This window comes from Caloenas nicobarica, chromosome 7 (assembly GCF_036013445.1).
Source record: "Caloenas nicobarica isolate bCalNic1 chromosome 7, bCalNic1.hap1, whole genome shotgun sequence".
NCBI classification, from domain to species: domain Eukaryota; kingdom Metazoa; phylum Chordata; class Aves; order Columbiformes; family Columbidae; genus Caloenas; species Caloenas nicobarica.
Genome location: NC_088251.1, coordinates 15,553,165 through 15,579,475, shown reverse-complemented (window position 1 = coordinate 15,579,475; position 26,311 = coordinate 15,553,165). Strand labels below are relative to the sequence as shown.

Below are 26,311 nucleotides of genomic sequence, written 5' to 3'. Positions count from 1 at the left end.
TTTGAAGGCTTCGGCTCAGGCACTGTGAGCAGGCACCAGGTCAGGTGCACAAGAGCAGTGCCACACCTGGAGTACAGCTGTGCCACTGTGGCCGAGGAGTCCCCCCCACAGTGGCCTGACTCTGCTCCCTCCATCCCCAGGTGGCTGAACACGCTGGGCTTGCTGGCCAGCCAGGGCATCGACGTGGTGGTGCGGCACTCCTTCCTCGACCACAGCCACAACCACCTCGTGGACCAGAACTTCAACCCCTTGCCGGTAGGTCTGCCCAAAGGCATTGCATTGGCACTGGCATCTCCCCGCTCATTTACTGGGAGCTTTCTCTCCTTGTGGCCTGTCGGAACTCTACATGAAAACAATTTTTTTCAGATATGTTTCTTGCAGTATGACAGTTCATGTCAAACACAACATGTTGGAGGCAGGTGGGAGAGTGTTACCTCTGTAGCTGAACCTCCATCTAGTGCCCAGGGTCGGTAGCACAGGAGGGAGGCTGGTGCCACCGAGGGGTGACAGTGCAGACTGCGGAGCTGGAGGGAGGGAGGGATGTGGCAGGACCACGCATGGCGCAGGGCAGGCAGCCGTATCGCTAGTGGTGAGCCAGCCCAGGGGAAGGCAGGCTGGAGCCTCAGCACCCAACTTCAGATCTCTGGAAACTGAGGTGAAGGGCATTCCTGGCTTCACTGGGAGGAGCAGTTCTCACCAGTGCCTTGCAGCATCCCTCGCTCTTCAAAAATGCCTGAGCAAGGGGGGACTCCCAGCACACATGGTGCTGATGAAGAAACCATGTGAAAAACCCTGTTAAAAGTAGCAAGTTTCCTTTTCATGTTTTTTGGAGAGGGCTGTAAATACCCTTCCTTCCAAGTGGAGAGCCATGCAGAGTGGCTGGGTGCTCTGCATCTCTCCTAGAAGGGATTTATGGGTTCATGACCCAGCAGACACTGCCGGTGGGCCAGGAATCCATGTAGGGAGAGGTGCACAGCCCTGCTGCTGTGAACCTGCCTTAGGTGGTGCGCTGAGATCTAGGAGCAGCTGCAGAGGGGGCAGAGGCTGAGGAAACCACATCTTGGTGAGCTCTACCTACTCAGCTAGTGAAAACAGCGCCCCTGTGACAGCATCCCCAAGGGGTCAGGAGGGAACGCGAGAGGTGTCTGCAACATGAGGTCTGTGCTTAGCCCCCTAGCATGGCCTGGTGGGTGGCTCCAGAGAGCAAACCAGTGAGTGGGAGGGCACAGACCCCTGCCTCTGCTGCGCTGGGTATCTCCTGGAGCACCCTGGGCTGCTCCTGCACACACCCCTCTGCCAAGCCTACCTGCCAGCTCTGGGGCCTCAGGCCAAGGGAAGCCTGAGGACTTTGAACTTTGTCTAAGATGACTCTGAGCCTGGGGCAAGTGCTTGATGGATTTCTTCTGAAGAGCCAATTGCCCTGGCCAAGCAACATCCCTCCACCTCCCCCGGACCTCAGGGTCAACCCCAGGTTGCTCCTGGCTGGATGGGTGCAGGCCAGCTCTCCTGCCACAGCAGGGACAGTGGGCAACCCACAGCCAGCTCTCCTGGCACAGCGGGGGCTGCAGGTGACACACAGCCAAACCACCGGAGCAGCGAGGGCAGCAGCCCTGGAGCAGTTGGAGCAGATATGCAGTTAGGAGCGGGATTAAAGCCAGGGAAGGAGTTTGAGGAATAAACCCCAGGCTGTTAAACACAATGGGGGTCTTTAAAGTTGTTTTTGCTGTTTGTTTAACAATACGTCTCCCAATAAGTGAGACGCCAACCCCCTCGTGGCTGTTTCCTTGCTCTGCCATGTGTTTCAGTCTTTATCTATTTCCCACATCCCACCACCATGCTCTTGTACAAACTCCAGTGGGTGTTTCCCCAACCCCATTCCCTCTGTTCCTGTGCTTTAAAAGAGCCGTGGGCAGGTGCAGACCGACAGAGGGTTTAAAAGCTGCAAACACCCACTGAGACCGGACTGTGACCTGCTCCGCAGGGCAGCTCTTTTCCCGTGGGAGCTATCAGGGAGATGAAAGCCGCTGGCTGTACCTGTGCAGGGCCATGGTCTTGTGAAATACAATCTGCTTGTTAGCTGCTATGACAAAGAGGTTTCTGCACATGGGGGGCGTGAGGCAGCTGCCTGCTGAGAGAAGGGTCGCACCACCACAGCATCAATCACAGCTCCAGCTGGCAGCTCCTCAGGGAGCCAGGGCTGGGCTCCCTGCAGCAGCCTTTGCAACACCTCCCCTGCCACTGCTGATCCCTGCTTGTCAAATAAGAGGGTGGCATGTTTTGGGATGCCAGGCTGAAGCTGAGCCTTTTATGAGGGTGTGCTTAGGTGCCAGGTAGCTGCCCGGTCCAGGGAGAGTTTTCTGTGTGGTCCAGGGATGGTGCGGCAATGCAAATATACAGCTCTCCATCCTTGTGCTGAAGAGGTCCCCATAGAAAACCAAGTGATTTGTGGTCCATCACCATACCAGCACTGTGCTGCTGCCATGAGACCCCTCCTACCTGTCCTCCAGCTGCAGCCCTCGGATGCTGCTTGTCTTGCTCATCTTAGTGCTGCCTCTGTTAGGACGTGTTACAGCAAATAGCATGAGGAAGCTCATAAAATGTTGTGTGGATGCCACGTTTGGGGATTGGGGAGCACAGATAATGGGGGTTTCTTGTTGGGGGTTTCTGTGTAAGTCTCAGCTTCTAAATTGCTGCTTTTCTTCCTGCCTCTGCCCCAGGGCTGCAGCACTTGGGGATTTGCTATGTATGGGGGAAGGAGCAGACAAATCTCTGTGTTGCTCTAGGTACAGCAGGATGCTGGCTACTGTCATGGGCCATGCTGTGACCTAGTGAGGGGTATTGGTAGGTCGGGTGTGCAGAGAGCAGAGCCACCCTCTGGGTGTAGGCACTGGCAGCAAACCCTGGCAGCCTGGTGGGGCTTGCTCTGTGTTTCCTGAGTGTTAGCCTTGACTTGAAAATAGACTTGTAAACTCTGGCCATTTTGGTGGGAAATGCAAGAGCACCTGGGAATAGCTGCTTGCAGGAAGGGGTGCAATGAAACCTTGAAAGTGATGGTTTAAGCTGGTCCATCCCCGGCTTTGTGTTGTGGTGGCTGCTGGTGCAGTACAGCTTGGCTCCCCAAAAATGGCTTCACGTGACAGTGAGAGAGCAGCTCTCCTCTCCTCCAAGGTGATGCCATCAACGTCTGGTGCAAGGGACGGGTGCTGCGGAGGGGGAGGCGAGGCCGTCTCCCTGAGCCTCCTTCCAGGTGCAGATGAGGGAATGGGTTTCTCTCGCTGGACTAACAGGCAGCAAAGCAGGAGAAACTGGGCACCATGAGATTCCCTGGCCTGAGCACAGGTGCGATCAGGCTGGGGAATAGGAGTGCTCTTGCCCACCTTCATGCAACTGATCTCAAGTGTTTTAATGCCTTATTATTTTTGAGATAACTTTTCCATGTATCACTGGAGTGCTTTTTCTTCTCAAGTGATTGGGGCAGCCAGCTGTATAATAATCGGGGCTTGCTTGCATGGCTTGAGCTTGAGAAGCCCTTCAAATAAAGCCTCTCACAGTTATGTCAGTCTGCCTGCCTACACCTAAACCCATTGGTACGAGTGTGTGGGAGTGAGGAGTGGAAGAAAAGAGGGCAGGAGCAGCACTGATATTCACCCTTCACAGAGCAGTGCCTTTGAAATGCCGCTCTGGCGTTTAGTAGCTCTAAGCTCATTTCAGGCACGCAGTGTACATACTTCATCTCTCTTTCCTTAATATCTCTCTGAAACAGTCCAGAGGGATGTAATACATTTATTTCACTGGAGGGCTCCCCAGGTAGGTGTGAGCTTTCTCTTCAGATTGTTACATCATGTTAAAGACTTTTCTGAATGCTCTTCCATGTGGCACTCACCTCTTCATATCCATCCTTGGTAGTATTTTCTGCTCCCTTATTGCACAGTGCTGTAAGGTTATACCTATGCATAGAAAAGCTTGGGTACGTTCCTAGGCAGGGCCTGAGCAACACAAACCCCAAGGAAAAACCAAAGCTGAAATCCAGACTTCTGCCTCCTGATAACTATGGCTCTTCTTGGACTTTCTCCTAGTGCTGTGGATGGTGACATACTTGGTTCTCCTGGTTAGGTAGATACTAAAACTTCCCTTCTGCTTATGGGTTTCATACATAGCATGAGAAAGGCTTGGAGGGATCAGAGGGTAAAGCGGTGGCAGGGGCTGCCTGTTCAGCTGTGGTAGTATAAGACAGTATGATATTGCCTTGTGAATTGATGGTGTCCTTGAGAAATCATCCCAGCAATGCAGAGGTCTGTGCCTGATGGTGTCATGGTCAGATGCTTGGATGCTGCAGGTGATTTTTCACCTCCTTTGCTTAGCCCAAAGGCACTGAGGAACTTGATAGTAAAGTTACTCTCTGTCCTGGAGGAGAGAGGACCCTTGGCTTGGATTGGGTGTTTCCTTAGTGATCTGCCACCTTCCTACCCAGGCTTTCATAAAAGCCCTGGTAAGAATGAGCTCGGTGCCAGGCTGCAGCCATCCCCAGCATCCCTTGGGGTCCCTAGGGCAGAGCTGTGGTGCAGGCCATGCCTTTGGGCAATTTTATACAAATGTCACCTGCCCTACCTGTCCTGACCACCTCCCGACTGGGGCACGGGTTGTGGCCCTGGTCTCTGTGTGCGCATAGCCAAGGTGCCCTTTGGTGAGGTGCCGTGCTGGGTGCCAGGGGTAGGAGTGGGTCCCCCGCTGCACTCCCGCCTGCCACATGTACACGCTCCCCGGTGCGCTCATTAGCTGAGCTGGCTTGGCTGGATGCACTGCTAACTGCAGCTGGAGGTCCCAGCCATCTCCGGCCCCTGCGCTGCGTGGGAGGGGGCCCTCCCTGGGCCAGGGCTGTGGGGGCCACGTCCTCGCCCACCTGTGCCCATGCCCACTCTGCTCACTCCGTGGCTGTCCGGCTGCTGGGCTGGGCAGAGGCAAAGAGGAGACCCAGTATCCATAGGGGGAAGCATATGGACAGCCCTTTCCTGCAGGCGCTCGCGCTCCCACCGCCAAGCCCAGCCAGCTGGCTGCGGGGCCAGGGGAATTCAGCCCCGCCGCTGCACCGGCCCATCTGCACACCCAGCACTGAGTCACCGCGCTGTGCACAGGCAGCCGGACATGCTGCCAGGGGTAGGACGGCGGCTGCTGTTGCCCCAGTGGGGACCCTCGGCTTTGGGGTCACTGTCAGGGACCAGGTCAGGCTGCAACGTGCCATGTGCCGCACAGGCAGTGGCACGGTCCCAAGTCTGAGAGCAGCAAAGGGTGGGGAGAGGGAGCGGGTCCATTGGAGTTCGCGCACACGTGGAAACTGTTCCTGATGACCATAAATCCGCTGCGTGAGTGTCTGGCACCCCCATCTGCCCTGCATGCTGGAGTCCTGCTCTGGCGGGAGTGACACATGCAGATGGGGAAGGGGTGAGCGAGGTGAGGACGGGCAGGAGCTGTCTGTCTGTATGGGATGTTCGCTATGGCCATGGGAGGGAGCGATGAAATCCTGGGCAGTTCAGTTGTGCGTAGGGGAAAGACTCTCCCAGGAGATGTCGAGCTGGAGCATGGCCTGCTGAAGGGTGGAGTGGAAATGGTGCCCTGCAGAAATCTCCCAGACAGCCTTGGCACAAGCACCTGCAGCAGGTCTGAGGAGGGCATCCCCTCTGCTGCCTTGTTCTTTCAGCCATTATTATACCATGTTTTGAGGACTGTGGCATCTTCTGCTCTCTGCACCCTCCCTGCATTCAGCCTTCCAGGAGCTCTAAGTCTGCTATGATGCTCGTTTTATCTGCAAACATGGAGACATTTAAAGTGCCAAAACTCTGCCTGCTGTCACAGTGGGTTAAGGCATCTTTCCATTTTAGTGTACCATAAAAAAGCCCTCTGAAGAGCATATGCTTGGACTCTCCAATGCATCAAAGCCGTGCTGCAGCTAGCAGCTCTGGCATCCACCTGCCAGAGCTGCGGGACATGTGCAGACCCAGAGCAGGGCTCCTCCTCCCACACCAAAGACTGAGGCAGAGACACACTCTGTCTGGGACCAGCAGCTGTGGCTTATACTTGGAAGGATGGACACAGTCACTGCGCACATCTCCCAGAGGCACTGTGCTAGTGACAGAGCTGCCCACCTGGGTGACAGAGCCATCCTGGGGCTGTGGAGGAGGTGGGACAGCAAGACCCTTCCCAGGATGGGTTGGTGCTCGCCAGTGGAGAAGAGAGAAGTAGCATTATGGTGAAAAGCAGCACAAGAACAGGAAACAGCAAAGAAGTTGCATTTGGTTTCCCAGCTCTCTGATCTGGCAGCTCTGCTCCTTTCCTGTGGCCTCCATCGCCTGGACCCTGTTAGGGAGAGGTGATGACAAAAGAGAGGTTTTGCTGTTCCTCCATCTGCTCAGCTCTCTGGGAGGGTGAAGACTGCTGGCTGGGGACCAGCTTGTGAAGGGCAGCGGTAGGCAGGAGCCACTTCCCACATGCCACTTTCCCAGTGTCTGGGCAGGTTGTCCCCTTGGTGCCACTTGCACCCAGCAGTGATTCGTGTGGCTGCTGCTCCCACAGCAGGAATTTTGGCTTAATGTCAGTGTTTGGCCTTTCTCCAGGTTGGAGTAAAAGAGCAGAAGACACAGAGACAAGGGAGAGGGTCTGATCAAAGGGTGCAGTGGCTTGAAGTCTGGGAAGACATGATGCTTATCAGAGGCTTGGTGAGTTGTGCTGCTGGCATGGCTTGAGAAGACCCTGGGCTGTAGGGCAAATGGCTGATGCTCAGCCCAAACACAGAGGTTGTGGTGCTGCTGGCACCGGTGGATGAGGTTGCTCCTCTCTGAGCCCGTGGATACACACACATTATCTGTTTATTTGGGACTGGGAGCAACTCTCCTGACTGTCCCCTCGTGCTGCTATTCGGGACTTACTGCAGAGCTGTTGCAAAACATAACGTGGTTTCCTTTCCCTAACCATGATATTCAGAGGGGTGGACAAAAGCCAGCCTGAAATAAGCCCCCATAAATGCACAGGGTGCACAGCACAGCCACAGCAGCAAGTCTTCTGCTCTACAGAGCTGCCTCTGCCCCGCCTAATGGAGCCATTGCCCTCCGTTGCCATGCCTGCCTCCTCTCCCTCCTTAACCAAAGTGCACTGGGGTGCAGGACTGGTAGCCTCTCATGTCATTCCTCAGCCATAGACCACTTGCTGGCAGAGAAAGCTGCCAGGAAGCTGTGAAGGAGGAAGGCAATGCAGGAAAGAGTGCTGTGAGATGAGGCGTTTGCAGCCGTTAGAGCAGGAAGGAAGAGGATCAGCACGACAAAGGCAACAGATGCCCAGGCAGAGATGCCAGCAGGGGACTGATGGTGGACACCTGCAGGGACTGAGTCTAAGCAAGAAAGGAATTGGGCAAAGTTGGTCAATTCTTTCACAGGCACAGGTCCCTGGATCAAAATAAGTCTGTCCTCTCTTGCTGATGCTGCTGGCTCCTAGCAGCCCAGTCCACCTGAAGCCCTCTCATTTGGGACTAGAAGGAGCTTTGTTCCCTACATGCCTCTCCTGGGCCCTTCATGCATTCACAGACCCACTCATCCTCTATGGTGCTCGGGGCACACCCACGAATTCCCCCAGTATGGCAGCAAATGTTGTAGGAGTCTGCTCACCAAGTCCTCAGCTCTCCAGCACCTCCACTCAAGGAGGGTGCACGTGCAAAATGGCAAACAGGTCACATCACTGAGGATGGGTGTATGGAAGCTCGTGAGGACAGCATCAGCATCTGCTCCTGGAGCTGATCCTTCTGATATTAGCAAATGTTCCCTTTGGGGAGAGGCTCTGCCCCATTCTTCTTGTCACTGGACCTTGCGCAGTTTGCGCATTTGGGTGAGAAAGCCTCAAACTCCCACAGTCCAAGAAGTACATAAAACTCAGGGATAATGTTAAAAGCAACATCAGTCCAGCCTTGCTGAAGGAATGACCAGCCGTGGCTTGAACAGGATGTAAGGACCTCCGCAGGGAGAAAGCTTTGGATGCTGAGGATCCCTTTAATCTAGTGGAAAAAGAAAGAACAAGAACCACTGATTGGAAGCTGAAGCCAGACAAATTCAAGCTGAAAATGGAGTGGGATTGTTAACAGTGTGGATCTTTAACTGCTGGAACAGACTCCCTGGGAAGTGGCGGCTTCTCCGTCCCTCCAAGCCCTCACAACCACAATCACTACTTTTCTGGAAGATGCCTTTGCCAAAAATGAGCCATCAGGCTCAACAGAAGGATAAAAGAGCAAAGCTCTCTGACCTGTGCTGTACAGGAAGGCAGACCAGCCAGCCCTTATCTCCATACAGGTTGCTTGGACTGTGGAAAAACACAGATGAAGGTGCAGGAATGGAGCCATCTATAACAGGCGGTTGAAACTCGAGTGTGCCTGAGGGACAGAGGAAGAGCTTGGGCAGCTTCAGAAGAAGGAAGAAGCAAGAGGAAGAGGAGGAGGGCAGGCAGCAGCCAACAGATGCTGCTGGTGACACGGGGACATAGGGCCATACCCTGTAGCCCCAGCTCATTTGACAGTGGGGTCAGCAGCCTGCTCATTTGAAGTTTGGCTGCCTCTGCTGGTTACAGCCCCCGGAAGACCAAAGAGCTACAGCTCAGTTACTCCGGTTTTCTGGTTATGGCAACATCTTCTCACACGTGGTGAGTGCGGAGCTGAATAAACTCAGGAGGGCTGTAAAGCTTCTTTGCTGTCTCTAGGAGAGAGCGTGGGGATGTGCTCCTGTGCCCTTCCTGATGGCTCTGGAGACAGGACGGTCTGGTTAATAGGTCTGTCTGAGGGGCTGCCTAATCAGCCTTGTTTCCAAAAGCTGAAGTCTCTAAAAGCTCCTGCAATGATGTAACATGTGCAAAGAGATCAAGTGGGACCCTCTGGACTCTCCCCATCTAGTGGAAAGCCTGTGGGTCTCCACTGGCCCCATGGTGCTCAGAAGATGTGGCTGGCCTGAGCTCTGCACATCAGCTCGCTTGAGACAAGCACCCTTCCTGCCCATAAATCAGGCTCCTGGCCAGGAGACCTCCTGAGGCGCAGGACGGCTCTGCCTTCAGGTGCTCCTTGCCTGCGGTGGCTGCACTGCTTAATGGGTTTGCAAAGTAATTAAAGCGAGAAAGCTCTCTTGATTCCCAGGGGACTAATAGCGGACCAGATTCCTGTCTGTTATGCCTCCTCTACCACTACAGCTGTATTGCTGGCTCAGCCCTCACAACAGGAGCCCTCTGTGACTCCAAAAGCCAAGTCCTTTCTGCGGTTGCACTGGTCAGAGCCATGCATCTCCCTGGGGATCACCGGGGCTGCCTCCGCTGGGATGACCAGCACAGCACTGCAAAGCGGGCACTTGGCTTTGCAAGGGGCATGTGGGCACTGCCAGCCTGGGGCCACACTGGCACAGGGGCTGCCACATGGGGGGGTGCCAGCTGCTGCCAGGGGTCTGGGGAGAGGTCACTGATTGGTGGAAAACCCATCTCAGTTGCAGTCCAGCTAGATTTCAAAAGCGACTGCTTCCCAAGCTGGTCACTGTTTGAACAGGAGCCAGCAGCTGCAGATGCCCAGCAGTCCTGCTGTGATTTTAACTGGGGTTCACTCATGACAGTAGTAGGAGCAGCCCTGGAGCACCAGCCCAGCTTGGGGAAGTGTCCGTGCTGCACCCAGTGGGTTTGTTTCCATCACGCTAGGTGTGTTAATTCATCATCCAAATGCTCAGCGTCACCAGCTCCTGGTAATTTATTGCGAGTAACATGATTTTGGCCCCTGCTGCAAGCAGTCTTGCGATGATGCGAAAAGCTGCAGCTGTCTTCAGTGCTTCCCTGCAGTAAGCTGAAGAGCTTGAGTGTCTTGAGGCCGGCTCTGAGTGTCTCCTTTTCCAGCCCCGGGTCGTTTTTCTGGCCCTCCTTTGAACTCTCTTTGGTATTTCCACATCCTTCTTGAAACAAAGACTTTGGAGCTAGCCTTGCCAGCAAGGCAAGGTAAAATCACTGCTTTCCCCTCACCTCCTGCAGATGCTGGAGGAACAGGTCAGTCCCCACGGTGTCCTGAGGGCATTGCCTGTGTCAAAATAATTTGCACTCAGTGTGGTCAACTCACGTTTTGCAGAACAGCTCACCCTGCAACGCTGCTGACTGCCTTATCCATCTCGTGGCATTTGCACAGTTTTTGTCAGAAAAACCGTGTACCCTTAGCTGGATCAGAAGCAGGGGAGCAGGGTTTGCCAGAGCACCCTTGTGAAGAGTGTATGCTGAGACATTAAATTTGGCAGCAACTGAGGCAGGTCACAAGCTGAGCAGGTCCCCACATTTCAAACTTTGCTGATGCTGAGCCTTGAGAGCGGAGCAAGCAGCAAACCCCCGGGGACCACCCTGCCCAGAGGGGTGGGTGCTCAGCCAGGAGCTGGAGCTGCCTGTGCCAGCTCCCTATCGCGACAAGGCCATTGCAAGCCCCCTGCAAAACAGCTCTTGAGACCCATATGGAAATTTTGAGGGTGGCCACAAAGTCTCTGGCCTCTATTGCTCCCGTAACTTGTGGGCAAAAGCAGCAACTCGTCAGTGGAAATGCAGAGAGGAGGCGAGAAACCCCAAGGGGGCTGCTAGAAAGGCGTAAGAGCCTGAGCTGACAGGTAGCTTGGGGCACTGAACTCATTTATTTTTAACTGTGGGGCTAAACACTGCAATCTGTGCTCACATTTGGCCTCGCAGTAAACTCAAGTAATTACTCATCTAATGACGCCTGCTAATCAGCATGGCTCCCCTGGGAGCCGGCAGCATGCCGGGCACTGCTTCTCCTGCCTGCTGTGAGCCCCAGCTGGGTGGGCTGTCACAGCTTCCCACAGCTGGGGAAGACTGGCACAGCCCCTGCAGCACGGTGCCAGGGGGCATGTCCCCAGGGTGCGGGACAGCACCACCAGCCAGCAGGGACAGAGATGACACAGTATTGAGCAACTGAAATTCATCCTCCCTGGGAGATTCAGCCTCATGAGCTGAGCCTCCTCCATGTGCACAAGCCTCTCCCTTCACCCCCATGTCTCCTCTGAAGCCTGGGGTTTGCAGGGGAAGCAGTTGCCAGGCTGGCGTGGCACAAAGCCCTGTGGTTTTGGCTGGGAGCAGCATGAGGAGGGCAGGAGACAGATTTTCCTCCAGCACTGTGGTGAAAGCTTACCCAGAAAGTGGGAAGTGACTTTGGATCTCCCTGTTCCGGAGAGGACGATTCTGGCAGTCCAATCTGGCCAGTGGCTATTCACCTTGTGCCAGTCGCTGCTGCAGCACTGCTCTGTGTTTCGTCTGCTGGCCTTGTTATCCAAAATGCGTGTGAACTGTGGGCCGTGTGAGAGCTTCCCACCCACGGGATGAATACCTGTACCTGTATGAGTGATCTGTGCTTCCATGTGCCCAACCTACCCTGCAGCCTCAGGCCCTGGAGACCCCATTCCCCTCCACATGCCCCTCTGGGGTGGCAGATTCCGTCCTGGCACTATCCTGACCACGCAGGGCTTTCCTTGTGCCTCCCCAGGCAGTCTGCAGAGCCACAGGGTGCTTGATCCATATTCCCTTCCACATCAGCCGCCCTCCTCATCGTGCAGGTCAGACACTGTGGGCAGAGCAGTCCCTGGTGCCACCACAATCATCGCTGCTGGGTGTCTGATATTGCCAATGGGCTGAGGGGATCATCCAATTGCCCTGGGGCACATGGTCCCTCTGGGGCAGCCAGTCTGGGTTGCACAGAGGGGTTTATCCAGAGCGCTCTTGTGTGCGAAGGTGCTGCAGCAGCCAGGCGGTGCCCCGTGCACCCACAGGCAGCACCCAGAGAAGCAACGTGAGAGGCTCCAGCATCACCCAGGGTGCCCAGAGTAGTGGTGGGGCCAGAGCCCTGTCCTGCAGAACAGCAGGCGAGCGCCTGAGCCTGCCCTGTCCCTTCCCACAACCCTGCTTCATTTACCGCACACCTCCCAGCTTCTGCAGCGGATGAGGGGGGGCCCTGTCGGCAGCGGCCTCCGTCAGTGCACAGCCTCGCCTCCCTCCCCAGGGCTGGGGGCCCATCCTGTGTGCCGAGTGAGGCCGTGCCCTGCGGGAAAAAGCAGTATGTGGTGACGTAATTAAAGGCTGCATCATTAACGCATGTGTGCAGGGGCTGGACTTTTCCTAAGTTTCTTCAGTGCTTGGCTTCCCTGTGCTATGTTCATGGGTGCTTAACTCCACAGGAGGCTTTAAAAGCAGGAGAAATACGTCTGGGAAGTGGAGCACCCTCCGTAGTCACCAAAGCCAGCGTGCCACAAACAGAGCTGAAGAGCACAGAAGAGCTCTGGTGTGCTCCAGCCCTTTGTACAGAGTGAGATGGAGGGTGACCTGTCTGCTCCAGAGACATCACTATCCCGTGTGTCTCAGCTGGAGCTGGTGCATAGGTCCGTGACATAGCTACATGTGGGTCCATGGGAACGTGTGAGGGCGCCCGTGCTTCTACCCACGCTCTGCAGCCCAGCCAAAAGCTGAGCTCCTTTAGAGGATATTGGTGTCTCTCAGTGTGGGCAGAGCAATGTATTCCTCCCTTAATTTCTTTCCTGGAAACAGTAACACCGTTTTGGCTTGGAGTGCACAAAGAAAGCTCACCCCAAGGCAGATATCTGGCACGCAACATTTTCACCCCAACAGCCAGAATTTTGCTAGGCTGTAGGCAGGGAAGCCAGCCTCTTCTGCCTGCTCCCCATGCGAGTTGTGGGGACCGTTGTGCTGCTGACTGTTTCCTCTGCTCCCCAGGACTACTGGCTGTCCCTGCTCTACAAGCGCCTCATCGGTCCCAAGGTCTTGGCAATCCATGTGGCCGGTCTCCAGAGGAAACCCCGGCCTGGCAGGGTTATTCGTGACAAGCTTCGCATTTATGCCCACTGCACAAGCTACCACAAGTAAGTGGAGCGAGGGAGGCTGGGGGCTGCAGGGAGGGAGGTAAACAGGACCCCCAGGAGATGGGGACCACCGGGTACATGCTGGGGCAGGAGCACAGGGTTTGGAGAGCGCACGGGAATGGCGGTGCCTCCGATGAAAGTCACGGCAAGCCGGTGCCTGGGAACGGGGCCGTCTGGGGCCGGTGCGGTGGCTGCTGGGCAGCCCAGGCAGCAGAGATCAAGGGAGTGAATTTCACACGAGGGGCCCCCGGTCGGTCAGGTTACCCGCCAGGCCGCACTGCCGGGGAGCCCGGCCTGGTTATTGTTTCACTGATAAGGTCTTTGAAAGCACCCCAGCGAGCCGGGGGGGGTGGGGGGCAGCCACCTCCTCTGTAGACACAAGTTGCTATTGTGGAGGAGGAGAGTCTGTTTCTTTACACAATCCAGATGCTTTCAACATGCCTCCAGCTCGGTAGGAAACCTTGTCCAGTAACTGACAGGTGCAAAGTGCTTTATAGCCTTTGTTTGGGGCTGCCTGATTAGGCAGGGACAGAGGATCAGTGTCTGGACCTGTCAGTTAGGTGCCCGGGGCAGTGGGGGCATACGCCACTTGCACACAGAGCTCCTCTCCATTATCAGCCTTCTCCTTGGGAGGCCCCAGGGGGTTTACCTTAGGACTGCCACCCCCCAGCTCCAGACACCGGCAGAGTAGCCCCTGGAGCCATGCCACCCCTGGCTGAGGAGGGGAGGGGAAGTTTGGAAAGGGGTCATTGCAGAGCTGGGCTTTGTAATGAGGAGGTGGCATCTCCCTGTGGAAGGGCAGCCAGGATGGTAATGTCCCCTCCAGATGGCTGCACAAGGCCAGTTCTTGCAGAGACCCCCTCAACCATTACCTTGGAGATGATGCCCCTGTGGCACGTGCCAATGCACACCTCAGCTCCCGCTCTCCCCTTTGCAGCCACAACTATGTCCGGGGGTCCATCACCCTTTACATCATCAACCTGCATCGCTCTCGGAAGAAAATCAAGCTGGCGGGGACGCTGCGGGATAAGATTGTCCACCAATACCTGCTGCAGCCCTACGGCAAGGATGGGCTCCACTCCAAGTAAGTGAGATGCTGGTGTCTGGGGCTGCCACCACCACCCCCTCCTCAATGCCACCTCTCCTGGTCCCACAGGTCAGTCCAGCTCAACGGGCAGCCACTGGCCATGGTGGATGATGGGACCCTCCCCGAGCTAAAGCCTCGGCCACTGCGGGCTGGCCGCACCCTGGTCATCCCCCCACTGACCATGAGCTTCTACGTGGTGAAGAACGTGAATGCGCTGGCCTGCCGGTACCGATAGCCCATGGCCCAGAATGGACCCACCAGCCCTGCTTCTGCCCCCACGCACTCCCCAGGACACGCTGCCTCCTCCACAGCCCACACAGCTTCGCAGCAGGGCCACGTCGGGCAGGCACTGTGCCGTGCTCTCGTCCTCGCGTCCTGGATACCCTCCAGCTTGACACCCTCTCCCACCCTGTTACCACAGAGCTCCGCTTAGGCCTGACCACCATCCCACCGGAGTGGTACAACGGAAAATTCGCAGGGCCTGCCACGATCTGCTCCACAGGCTGTGAGAAGCACCCGGAGTCCGCTGCCCACAGGTTGCTGGGGAGGGCTGGGGTGCTGAGCCCTGACGTAGCCCGGGATGGACACCTTCCGCAACCCTGCTAGTCCTGCTATTCTGCAGGGTGACCCCTCTAGCAGCCGGGTCCCCCCTTTCCTCTGCACCTTCCCGGGCGGCGGGCAGCGCCGCCGGTGCAGCAAGCGCATGGAAGCAGCTCCCTCTGCTGCCGCCGGCCGCCGCCAGCGCGGCCGGGACCGGCGCGGGGGTACTGCGGGCAGGGCGGGCCGGGAGAAGGGGCGCCGGGGCCCGCGCCGGGCGGGCGGGCGGGGCTCGAGGGTCCGCGGCTGGAAATGTTGATAATTAAATTATACGGCGGGAGGCGGGGCAGGCGGGCAGCCTCGGCCCCTCCGGGCGGGAAGCGGCGGCCGCCGGGCCGTGTGTCCTGCCCGGGAGAGGGGCGGTATCACGGGCAGGAGCAGCCGGGACGCGCCGGTGTAATAAAGTTGGGTTGTCAACCGCAGCGGCGTCTTCTGTCCCTCACGGGCCGCGGTCTGGCCGGGAGCGGGGCAGCAGCGGGCGGGGCCGGAGCCGGGGCGGCGGCGGAGCGGAGCGGAGCGGAGCGGCCGCGCTGCAGGACCGCGCCGGGCCGCCGGGGTCGCTGCGCGCGTGGGCGCGGCGGTCACGCGCGGCGGAGCAGGAAGCGGCGCGGGCGGAGCCGCGCGGTCCCGCCGCCCCCCGGTTCCCCACGGTGCCCCCCGGTTCCCCCCGCTGCCGCGGGCCCGGCCGGGCCATGCGGTGCGTCCTGATCGCCAGCACCGCGGCCGAGCTGCTTTTCTACTGGGCCGATGCCGCCTTCCTCCGGCGGCTGCAGCCGCCAGACGCCGGGCAGGTGAGGCGGGACGGGGCGGCGCGGGTGCGGGAAAGGGGCTCCGTAGCGCGCGGGCACGCGTGTGCGCTGACCCGGGAGCGTGTGCCCCAGGGCCCGGCGCTGGAGGACAGCCTCAACACCCTCTTCGCCCCCCTCATCATCTCCTGCGCGGCACTGCTGGAGAAGCTCGCCGACACCTACACCTGCTTCACGACCGAGCACGGGCGGCACCTCCACGTCCTGCACATGGTAGGGCCGGTGCCGGGGACCGGGACGCCCCGGCCGGCCCCCACCTGACCGTGCTGCCGGTTGCAGTTCGGGGACTGCCTGTACATCGCGGTGAACGGCGACGGGACGGAGAGCGAGGACGACCTGCGCAGGACGCTGTTCGTGCTGCGGCGCTTGGTGGAGGCTCACTGCGGGCTCGTCACGCTTGACTCCCACCTCGTCCGCAAGGAGTGAGTGGGCACGGCTGCCCGGCACAGGCTGGCACGCTAGGGCGCCGGGGCAGCTGCAGAGCAATGCCGTCATGCAGCCCCGGGGGGGTGGGAGTGGGCGTCTCCAAGCTGGGAAGCCCCCTTTGCAGCAGGACCCCCTGGCTGCTGGGCTGCAGCCGGGGGCCCGATCCACCCAGGGAGGTGGCGTCCAGCTCTCAGCTTGCACTCTGTGACCATTGCAGGTTGCGACCGGCTGATTCGGAGCAGCGGGAGCGTGTCTGGAGCCTGCTGCGGGGCCTGCTGGAGACCTACAGTCGCCTGCGGGAGGAGGACCAGAGCTTTGCGGTGGAGGTACCATGCCACAGGGTGTCCCTCGCCTTCAGAATGCGACAGGGGTGTGAGACTGCGAGAATCGTGGGGTGTGGGAAGAGGCTCTGGGGTGGGGAGCTTGGGGCTGTATGGCTGGGTCTAGGGGTGCTCAGCAGCATTCCTCTCCACCTGCACTCCAGGCTGTGGAGCGGCTGATCCACCCTCAGCTGTGTGAGCAGTGCATCGAGTTCCTGGAGCGGCAGGTGGTGCAGTACATCAACGCCAGCCCTGAGCGTGGCGGGGACGAGGTGGGCCATGCCTTCCTCCTGGTGCACACCAAGCTGCTGGCCTTCTACTCCAGGTGCGCCCAGCCCTGGCCCCACCACTCTCCTCGGGGCAGCTGCTTGCCCTCCCAGCTGACCCTTCTCTTCTCTGGCCTGCAGCCGCAATGCCAGTTCCATCCGCCCTGCTGACCTGCTTGTCCTCATCCTCCTGGTGCAGGACCTGTACCCCAGCCAAAGTGCCGAGGAGGAGCTCGGCCCCCAGGTGCTCCAGGGAAGAGTGTGGGGGGCAGCAGGTCGGAGTGCCCCCATGAGGTGATGCCTTGATGGCCAGGGCTTAATTTTTTTTTCCCTCTTTTCGGAAGCTCACGGTGGGGAATGTGCTTCCCCAGGGACCCAAGAGAAGCGAGAGCATCCCCACGAGCAGCCCTGGCTCCCATGGAGCTGCGGAGAAGGACTCAGATGACCAGGTGAGTCCATGGGGTTGAGAGCTGCAGGGTGCGACACTGGCCAGGCTGCCTGCTTCACTCCCGTCGCTCACCCAGCCATTCTTGCCCACAGGACACAGACGATCTCTCAGTGCCCGAGATTTACTACACACCTGAGCCCTCTCCAGGCAGGGACAGCATGGGTGAGTGCCCGGCTGGGCAGCAGCTCTGCTCCGTGCCCCACAGCCCTGCAGAGGCTCTGGGGCTGCCTGGGGGGCTGGCAGGGAGGGTGACCTGCCATGCTCCCTTCAGGCAGCGAGAGCTGGTCAGAGGACGCTGAGACACTGAGCACCAGGGAGTCAGATGCTGCAGATGTCCAGGTGAGCAAGGAGTCCTGCAGTCCCTCCTGGCTCCACATCTCCTCAGCTGTCCTGGTGCTCTTTGCCATCTCTGGTCCTCACCTCTTGTCTCTTGCAGTGCTACAGCTGTGGGTGCCCCAGGCTTTAGGGCTGAGAGTGTGCCCTGAATCCCCCATGCTGTGCACAACAGTTTCAGCTCTGACCACCCTCTCTGAGGCATCTCCCTGCCCAGAGCTGTCAAGCACAGAGGGGCCCCAGGGCTGCCTCAGAGCAGTCTGGTGTCTCCCTCTGCTGCCTCTGGGCTTTCTGGGCTGCTTCCCTGACAGATGCCGCAGGGCCTCATACACTCTTTGCGAGCAAGTGCTAGCTTCAGCTTAAGGCATTTGCAACCTGGGTCTGTTCAGCCTTGAGAAAAGAAGTTCCAGTATTTAAAGTGTGGGTACAGGGAAGATGGAGTCTCCTGTTTTACAAGGAGTCACACAAGAAAGATTAGGGCTGATGGGTACAAGTTACTCCTGAGGAGATTCTGATTGGACATGAGGAAAATTTTTCACAGTGAGAAAAATCAGCCACCGGAATAATCTTCCCTGGGAAGTGGTGGATTCCTCAGCACTGGACACTTTTAAGATTCAGCTGGACAGGGTGCTGGGCCACCTCGTCTAGACTGTGCTTTTGCCCAGATAAGTTTGACCACATGATCCTTGTGGTCTCTTCCAACCTGGTATTCTATGATTCTGTTTCAGCCTGTGTCTTTGCAAGCAGCTTCCCCTCTATTTGCTGCTTTTTGGGGTCCCTCGGCACTTCCCTCGCTGCTCATCTTTTGCCATGTGTCCTCTCTAGCTCTCTTGGTTCAGTTGTGCCCAATTGCAGCTTTCAGGGCATTGCCGTGTCCCTCCAGAGCATTCTGGGCTGGCGCAGGCTATCTTGTCTCTGTGGGGCACTGAGCATCTCCCCTCTCTCCTCAGATGGCAGAGGACTTGCTCCAGACCTTGGGGCCTCTGGTCCCTGAAGCTTCAAACCCCAGAAGGATCTTCCTGGACGCCAACCTGCGGGAAGGTTACTGCCCCTTGCTGCCGCACACCATGCACTGCCTCCCGCTCTGGCCGGGCATCTCTCTCGTCCTCCTGACCAAGGTGAGCTGCCTCTAAGGTGAGGGAAGCAATAATGGGCAGGGTCCTGGCTGACCTGCTTCTCCCCTCCCTGGCAGGGCCCCACAACCCAGGTGGCGGTCACTTTGTACCAGCTGCTAGATGGTTTCTTGGTGCTGGAGAGGAAGCTGGAAGAGGGGCCGGAGGTGGGAGCCCCACGCTCCTACCCATTCCTGGCCGAGCTGCGGCAGCGCATGGACAAGTTTGTGAAGAAGCTGAGTGGGCAGGACATCCAGGTGGGAGTGGGGACACAAGGACCCTGTCCTGCTGTCCCTGCAGCCTGATGCTGAGCCCTGTCTATGTCTAGTTGCAGAACTCGTGGGTGGACTTCAAGAACAAGATATTTTCCCGGACTGAGCCTGGGAGCTCCCTGGAGTGAGTACCGGGTGGCCAGGGAAAGTCTCCAGGGCCGGCAGGGACCTTTCCCAGCCTGGGGGATGGCACAGCTGTCCCTGAAGTGCTGCGGACCCAGGGGCCAAACTCGGTGCCGTTCATATCTCCTCACTCAGGCTGCTGCAGGCAGTGGCCAATGTGAAGCGGCAGCTCTGCTCTGTGTACCGCCAGCTCTTCCTGGCCTCTGCCAGCCACAGCCTGTCCCAGGGGCTGCGGGACCGTGCCCAGAAGCTGATGAGGTGAGTGCATGGGGGTGACCGGCATCCCCAGGGGGCTGCCCCACAGTCCGCTGTGCTGAGGCTTGGAGGATCCCAGCTTCTCACCATGCTGCTTCTCGGCAGAGAGAAGCTGCTGGACTGGCGGGACTTCCTGTTGGTGAAGAGCAGGCGTAATATCACCATGGTGTCATACCCGTCCCTGCGACTGGGAACACAGCCTGGCGAGTAGGGGTCCCCAGGGGGGTTGCAGAGGTGGGAGTGAGTCCCCCCAACATTGGGCTTAAGGGGAGGAGGATTGTGGTGGTTGAAGGCAGTTTCCCCAAGGCTCAGGGGCTGTTCCGGAAGGGCACCAAAGTTGTTGGACACCCTTAACCCACCCCCACATACCTGGAGGACTTCCCTGGCCTGGTGCACTTCATCTATGTGGACCGCACAGCTGGGCAGATGATGGCACCATCACTCAGCATGACAGAGAAGTCCAGCTCTGAGCTGGGCAAGGGCCCACTGGCCACCTTCATCAAGAAGAAGGTACTGTTCACGGGGCTAGGGGTTTGATGGGGACCGCGAGAGGGCGTGAAAGTTGGAGGGTTTTCTGCTCAGGCTTCAGGTGCCGCTTGTCCCCCAGGTCTGGTCCCTGATTGCGTTGGCCCGGCGATACCTACAGAAGGGCTACACGACACTCATGCTGCAGGATGGCGACTACTGCTGCTCCTACTTCCTGTGGTTTGAGAACGAGCTGGTACGCGGAGCCAGGAAGGGGCTGAGCCCCTCTTCCCTGTCACCTTCTGGAGGAAGGGAGCAGGGCTGTAGGCACAGCCCTGGCTCCTCAGTGGTCCTTTCCCTGCTCCTGCCCTCTGCTGTCATCTCTCCCCAGGGCTACAAGCTGGAGGTGATGGAGGTGCCAGTCCTCGCTGATGATTCTGCTCCCGTTGGGATGCTGGCAGGAGACTACTACAGGTGAGCAGTCCTCAGCCCTGCAGTTTGGCACCAGGACCTGGTGCTGTGCTGGCACGGGAGTCCACGTGAGTGATGTCCTTGCTGGGATGTCACTGCAGGGTGGTACCAGTGCCGTGGTGTCACCAGGGTTGCACCAGCCCACCTCCCCAGCCTGGTGGCACAGTCCTGCTGGTGGATGGGCACTGTGTCTTTGCCAGAGACTTTCTATTGGGAAGGTGGTTAGAAAGGTGGTGCCAGTCTGTGCTGTGCCTGGCGAGCCCTCTGCCTTCTCCTCTGCAGGAAGCTGCTGCGTTACTACAGCAAGAACCATCAGGCAGAGGTGGTGAAGTGCTATGAGCTGCTGACGGTGCACCTGGGCATCATCCCCTCCGAGCTCGTGGTCCAGCAGGCCTGCGACTTGGCCCGGCACCTCTGGGAACCCTCTCGCATTCCCCTGCTCTGAGCTGCCTCCAGTTATGTCGGGGCCAGGATTAAAGTGTGTGTGTGGGTGTTCCTGGTGCCTGGGTTACTTTCTCTGTGTCTGTGTGCTGTCAGCTGTGCCTGCAGGCAGCCACGCGCAGCCTTCCTGTCCTCCAGCCCGGTTGGGGCTGACACTGTCCACCTCCCTGCTCCCCAAGGGCTTCACTAGCACTCAGCAGCCTCTGGGGACAGATGGAGAGTGGAGAGCAGAGGTGGCTGGCAATCACCGCGTTGCTGAAAAGTGCATTTTCAAAGTGGGATTTAAAACATTGGCTTGGCATCACCAACAGGCTTTGGCCAGAGAACAAAATGGTGTAGCCAAATCTGCGTGGAGGAAGAGCCCAGGGTGCATCCCCCTTTTCCCTCATCTCCAAATGTGGGGTGCGGGGCCCCTGGAGGCTTAGCAAGGCTCTGGGAAGGTGCAGCCTGTCCTGTGCCCCGTCCTCCGCACACAGGCTCCCAGGTACCAGTCAGCCACAGGGCTGAGCTCAGCTGAGGCAGCTCAGCTGAGGCAGGTAAAGCTGAGGCAGCTTATGTGTTCCCCAGGCACGTCTGCACTCAGTGCATGTGCAAACCCCCCTCAGCATGGCTGGGGATGAGGCCAGTCCTGAGGGACACTGGCAGCCACTGTCCCTTGCTCCATGGCACTCGCTGGGGCTGGGGTTGGTGTTTCAGGGAGCACTGGACCATGGCAGGGCCTTTGCCCCGTCCTGCTGGGCAGGAATTTGCCCTGACAAGCAACAGTGCTGTGTTCAGGGCCAAGTGCATTCCCAAGCTGCCCCTTTTCCTGTTGTTCTCAGCGCTGTGTGTAGGGCTTACCCACTCAACGGGGCCCAAGCTCCCCTTGTCCTGTGGTGCTTGTTGCCCCCATCACCCCAGCTGTGTGCCCCTGGATCCTCCATGTGGCACGATAGGGGCTGGGGGGGCCCTCAGGATCCCACCTGCTTGCCCAGCACTTTCCTGGAGTACAGGCTGGGGAGCAACTGGTGTCCTGCTGAGGATGAGACAGGGTCCAACCTTCTCACCTTCTCAGCACTGGGGCTGGTCTCCAGCACCCCCACAAGCCCCCAGCTAAGCTCTGCCAGGGCTCAGTGCCTTGCCGCAGGCAGTGCTGGATGGGCAGCATTCTGCCTGTGCCACTGTTCCGCTCAGCCTCCCCACAAGCCCTGGGACGCAGCGTGTGGCCCTATGCCAAGGCATCGCCTGGCCTGGCCCCCCTGTTCCCTCCCCGTGCCCGGAAGCACTGGGAAAAGTTCTGCTGTGAAACCAAAGTCCAGGCTGCCGGGCACAGGGCAGCCATGGCCGGGCACTGCAGGGCAATGGCAACTGTGCTCCGGGCTAGACTGGGCACAGGCTGCCCGTCCCGCTGGCTGTGGGGCTGGCATCTGTCCCCGGGGCTGCCGGCAGTGCGGCTGGCCCATGCTGGGGCTACAAAGCAGCTGCAGCGGGAGTACGACGCGGTGGTGATCGGGGCAGGTAACACAGGGCGAGGGAGGCGGTGCCAGGCTGCAGGGAGCTGGTGGGGACCCCAAGCTGCCATCTCCCCAGGGCAGGCGGGGGGTGTAGTGGCCACCAGTGGGGACCAGAGTGCTGCTGGGCACATTGCAGACCCTCAGCATGCTCCTTGTGTCAGGGAGGATGCAGGGGTCTGGCATGGCTGGGCACATGTTACAGCCTCCCCAGTGTGCTGGGCACAGTTGAGGCATCTGCCTTGAGCACCTCTGCCCCCTTCCCCTGCACTGTTAGCACCGGGGCTATAGGGGCAGGGGAGAATGCTCCCTGTCACCTGTATCCCCATGTCCAGAACCCCGTTATTTGGGCAGTGGTGTCAGCCCTGCACCCCAGCCATGGCAGGGTGCCTGGTGCCACGGGACTGCCCTGACACCAGGCTTGGCTCACCTCCCTCTCTCCTTGCAGGGCACAACGGGCTGGTGGCAGTGAGTACTGAGAGCAGGGGGCTGTCTGTCCTTCATCCCCAGGGGACAGTGAAAGACCAAGGATGGTCTGTGCCGTGGGCAAGGGAAGGTGCTGGTGGAAGTGCCCGTGGGGCTGGAAGCTCCCACAGGGCTGTGGGGAGCAGGAGTGGCACCATGTGCAAGAGGATGCTTGGGGCAACAAGATTGCATCCCACCTGAAGTGACAAGCAGTGTGATGCTGTGATTCCTGCAGGCTGCCTACCTGCAGCGGGCAAGGCTGCGCACGGCTGTGCTGGAGAAACGCCACGTGCTGGGCGGCGCAGCCGTCACAGAGGAGATTGTGCCAGGTACCTCTGCACGCCACCTGTCCCCCTGCCCCTGCCCAGCCCTGGGCACAGGCACCCCCCACTGCTCCACATCTTGCAGGCTTCAAGTTCTCCCGGGCATCATACCTGCTCAGCCTGCTGCGGCCGCAGATCTACACCGAGCTGGAGCTGCAGGTACTGGCACCCATCTCTCGCTGGGCTGCTGGCCCCTGCTGGCATGCTGGCAGGGTGTTCCCACAGGGTGGGTCCTGCCATGCCTGTCTTGCAGCGGCATGGTCTGAGGGTGCTCCCGCGGGACCCCTACTCCTTCACCCCACTGCTGGAGGACAGGAGCCGCCCCCGCTCTCTCCTGCTGGGACACGACATGGCCCAGACCCAACAGCAGATTGCTCAGTTCTCCCAGAAGGATGCCCAGGTACCATGCAGGCATGGCCCTGGCACAGCAAAGCCTCCCAGGGACTACCCTGCCCCTGGAGTGGCAGGGATGCTCCTGAGTGGGATATCCATTGCACCCATCATGGCACAGTCCCTGTTGTCCCCCCTCTGTCTCTTTTCAGGCTTACCCTGAGTACGAGGTGTTCATGAGGGTCTTGGTGTCAGCCCTTGACCAGCTGCTGGACGCCCCCCCGGTGGATACAGCTGCCCTGGGGCAGGGCTCCCTGCTGCAGCGGCTCAGAGCCCTGCGAGCCCTGCGGCCCCTGCTGCAGGCAGGTATATCTGGGATGCTGGGGAGCCCTGATGGCAATAGGTGTTTGCCTGCACCTGGGGTGGGTGATGCAAAGCTGCCCCTTCCTGGGGCACAGGCTCCCCAGGAGCCCCAGCTGGGCTGGCAGGCTCTGGCAGGCTTGCCTGCCTTGGTCCCCCCAAACCCAGCCAGGCATGGGCAGCCATCTGGGCACAGCCATGCAGTCTCACACCACCTCTCTATCCGCAGGGCTGGCGCTGGGGCGGCAGCTGCCCCGCTATTATGAAGTGCTCACAGCCCCCATCTCCAAGGTGAGTGCTGACGGTAGCAATGCAGAGCCACTGGCTGACTTGCTGCCTGCCTGAGAGGGTGCTGCAGCCGCCTCCCACCCTGAGCCTGGTGCTCCGTTTTTCTCCTGGGCCAGATTCTGGACCAGTGGTTTGAGTCGGAGCCCCTGAAGGCAACTCTGGCTACTGATGCGGTGATTGGAGCCATGGCCAGCCCCCACACCCCCGGCAGCGGGTGAGGGTCCCTTTTCCCCCAGGGCTTATGGCTGCACCATCCCTCTGTGCCATCCTCTGTGCTGGCAGCTCCTTGGCTCTGCTGTGCCCCAGCACCCTGTGCCCTGCCTCACTGCCTCTCCATCCTGCTGCATGCTCAGTCTTGCCAGGATGGCTCAAGTTTGAGGCTGGACAAGGGGCTGCCCCCCATCCCTGCCATATGGCTCTCCTGAGTGGTCCCCACGTGCCCCTTTGCTATTTGGGCACCTTTGTCGCCAGGTCAGGTCAAGTCCTGGCCAGTGAGTGCTCCCTGTAACTGATTTGGCATCCTACAAGATGGCACAGTCCCATCTATGGGGACCATGGCACCATTCTCACCATGCTGGCGCAGGGGACAGACTTGTGCCCTTGGCCAGCAGCTAACCTGGGGTCCTGCCACCACAGGTATGTGCTCTTGCACCATGTGATGGGTGAGCTGGAGGGACGGAAGGGGGCCTGGGGCTACGTAGCTGGCGGGATGGGGGCCCTGTCCCAAGCCATCGCCCATGCAGCCACTGCCCAGGGAGCCCACATCTTTACTGAGAAGGTACGAGGTGTCTGGCTGTGGGGAGCTGCCTGGCCAGTCTGCAGGCAGTGGGGGTGCTCTGGGTGAGGTCCTGTCCCCTCTGCCTGCCCAGGTGGTGTGCCAGGTGCTGCTGGGCAGGGATGGGCAGGTGCAGGGTGTTGCGCTGCAGGATGGAATGGAGGTGAGGAGCAAACTGGTGCTGTCCAATGCCTCCCCCCAGATCACCTTCCTGGAGCTCACTCCTGAGGTATGGTGTGCACAGGGCTGGCAGGGGCTTGGCATGGTGACACCCCCTGGCTGGGCTGTCCCCCTCACCGTTGAACTCTGCCCCGGCCTCTCCCACCCCAGGAGCAGCTGCCAAAGGATTTTGTCCAGCGGATCCAGCAGGTTGACACACGGTCCCCTGTCACCAAGATCAACGGTAGGCACTGGTGGGGCCACCTTTGCCACTGTCCCTGATGGAAGGACACTGGTGCCAGGCTGCAGGGCTCAGCAAGAGGCTGCACCCCTCTTCCCCCGTGCCCCCCTCCCATGCCCAGTGGCGGTGGATCGGCTGCCCAGCTTCCTGGCTGCTCCCAACACCCACGATGGCCAACCCCTGCCCCACCACCAGTGCTCCATCCACCTCAACTGCGAGAGCACCCACCTCCTGCACCAAGCCTTCACCGAGGCCACCCATGGGCACCCCTCCAGCAGGTAAGAGCCCCCATCGGTACGTCTCATTGCCCTGGGGAATGGGTAGGACAGTCATAATGGGTGGTGCTGGGGGAAGAGGTTTGGGGTGACCATGTCCCCCTCTGCCTGCCCAGCTGATGTCCTGCTCCCCCAGGCCCATGATAGAGCTTTGCATCCCCTCAGCACTGGATCCGGGGCTGGCCCCGCGCGGCTGCCATGTCGTGTCCCTCTTCACCCAGTACACCCCCTTCGTGCTGGCGGGTGGGCAGCCCTGGGATGAGCAGGCCAGAAATGCATATGCAGACACAGGTATGTAATGCACACACACACACACGGGTAACACCAGGCGTGCTGGTCCCTGCCTGTGGGCAGAGCCACCCTGGAGCTGCTCGAGGACCAGCCACGATGTTCCCCTGAATTGCGTATCCGTCCCTCCATCCCTCTCTAGTGTTTGACTGCATCGAAGCCTATGCCCCGGGGTTCAAGGCATCCGTCATTGGCAGGGACATCCTGACGCCACCAGACCTGGAGAGGATCTTTGGGCTGCCCAGCGGGGTGGGTACCGTGTGGGCTCAGCTCTGAGCACTGCTCCGGTGCCAGCGCTGGTGGGGACACAGCCCTGAGCTGGGTACAACCAGCTCACACAGCCTGAGCTCTGCTTGCAGAACATCTTCCACGGAGGGATGTCTCTGGACCAGCTGTACTTTGCCCGACCAGCACCATCCTACTCAGGCTACCGGTCCCCAGTTCCTGGCTTGTACCTGTGTGGAAGTGGAGCCCACCCTGGTGAGTAGGGCTGGGAGTCAGGGCCCTCCTGCGGGGCTGCAGGAGTGGGACATGTATAGCAGTGTGGAAGAGGTGCAAGGGCAGCAGAAGGTGTGGGGGAGGGAGGGTCCACTGCCCTCTGCTCTCACATGAGCAGGGAGGTGGAGCAGCTCCAATGGTGAAGCCCTGGGACCCGTCTCCTGGGGCTGGAGCTGCCCACTGGTCCCCATTTCTGCTCCCTTGCAGGAGGAGGAGTGATGGGAGCAGCAGGACGCAATGCTGCCCAGGTGGCCCTTGAGGACTTCAGGCACCTCTGACGGCAGTGGTCACACCAACCTCACCTATACAGGTTTGTGGCTGCAGAAAGCTGCAAGCTGTGTTGTCCCCATGCAGAGCCCTTCCTGTCCCCAGCTTCCTTCCCGGGCACCACGGCGCAGCACCATACCCTGAGAGCTGCGGCTTGTGGGCTGGCACAGTTCCTTGTTCTCCCAGCTGCCATTGTCACCTTGAACATGTGGC

General features: G+C 59.3%; 3 protein-coding genes across 4 annotated transcripts in view; all 3 read left to right on the top strand.

Annotated features, from left to right (window-relative positions):
* The window catches only part of HPSE2 (heparanase 2 (inactive)), a 111,209-nt gene extending 96,862 nt beyond the window's left edge, over positions 1 to 14,347 (top strand). The window contains exons 9-12 of the mRNA XM_065638678.1: positions 141 to 255; positions 12,772 to 12,917; positions 13,855 to 14,001; positions 14,074 to 14,347. Coding sequence (XP_065494750.1) covers positions 141 to 255; positions 12,772 to 12,917; positions 13,855 to 14,001; positions 14,074 to 14,239 — 574 coding nt within the window. The 3' untranslated portion in view covers positions 14,240 to 14,347. The remainder of the gene's footprint in view (positions 1 to 140; positions 256 to 12,771; positions 12,918 to 13,854; positions 14,002 to 14,073) is intronic.
* An 817-nt stretch (positions 14,348 to 15,164) lies between these two features.
* On the top strand, positions 15,165 to 20,384 carry HPS1 (HPS1 biogenesis of lysosomal organelles complex 3 subunit 1). Of its 2 annotated transcripts, XM_065638677.1 has the most exons (18): positions 15,165 to 15,392; positions 15,483 to 15,620; positions 15,687 to 15,829; positions 16,051 to 16,159; positions 16,318 to 16,478; positions 16,561 to 16,663; positions 16,764 to 16,868; positions 16,960 to 17,029; positions 17,139 to 17,206; positions 18,151 to 18,318; positions 18,393 to 18,569; positions 18,641 to 18,708; positions 18,843 to 18,965; positions 19,068 to 19,138; positions 19,333 to 19,472; positions 19,570 to 19,683; positions 19,819 to 19,901; positions 20,181 to 20,384. In XM_065638677.1, the coding sequence occupies exons 1-18, from the start codon at positions 15,294 to 15,296 to the stop codon at positions 20,341 to 20,343; spliced, it is 2,103 nt and encodes a 700-aa protein (XP_065494749.1). In that variant the 5' UTR covers positions 15,165 to 15,293; the 3' UTR covers positions 20,344 to 20,384. The 2 variants fall into 2 exon arrangements, with proteins under 2 accessions (XP_065494749.1, XP_065494748.1); XM_065638676.1 differs by having other exon boundaries at positions 19,570 to 19,901.
* Positions 20,385 to 21,658: 1,274 nt separating this feature from the next.
* On the top strand, positions 21,659 to 26,109 carry PYROXD2 (pyridine nucleotide-disulphide oxidoreductase domain 2). The gene is made up of 16 exons (XM_065639277.1): positions 21,659 to 21,836; positions 22,278 to 22,297; positions 22,530 to 22,623; positions 22,703 to 22,776; positions 22,871 to 23,017; positions 23,160 to 23,313; positions 23,537 to 23,598; positions 23,712 to 23,809; positions 24,232 to 24,373; positions 24,465 to 24,599; positions 24,701 to 24,773; positions 24,892 to 25,048; positions 25,182 to 25,336; positions 25,476 to 25,582; positions 25,693 to 25,813; positions 26,039 to 26,109. The coding sequence occupies exons 1-16, from the start codon at positions 21,659 to 21,661 to the stop codon at positions 26,107 to 26,109; spliced, it is 1,788 nt and encodes a 595-aa protein (XP_065495349.1).
* Positions 26,110 to 26,311: the final 202 nt, after the last annotated feature.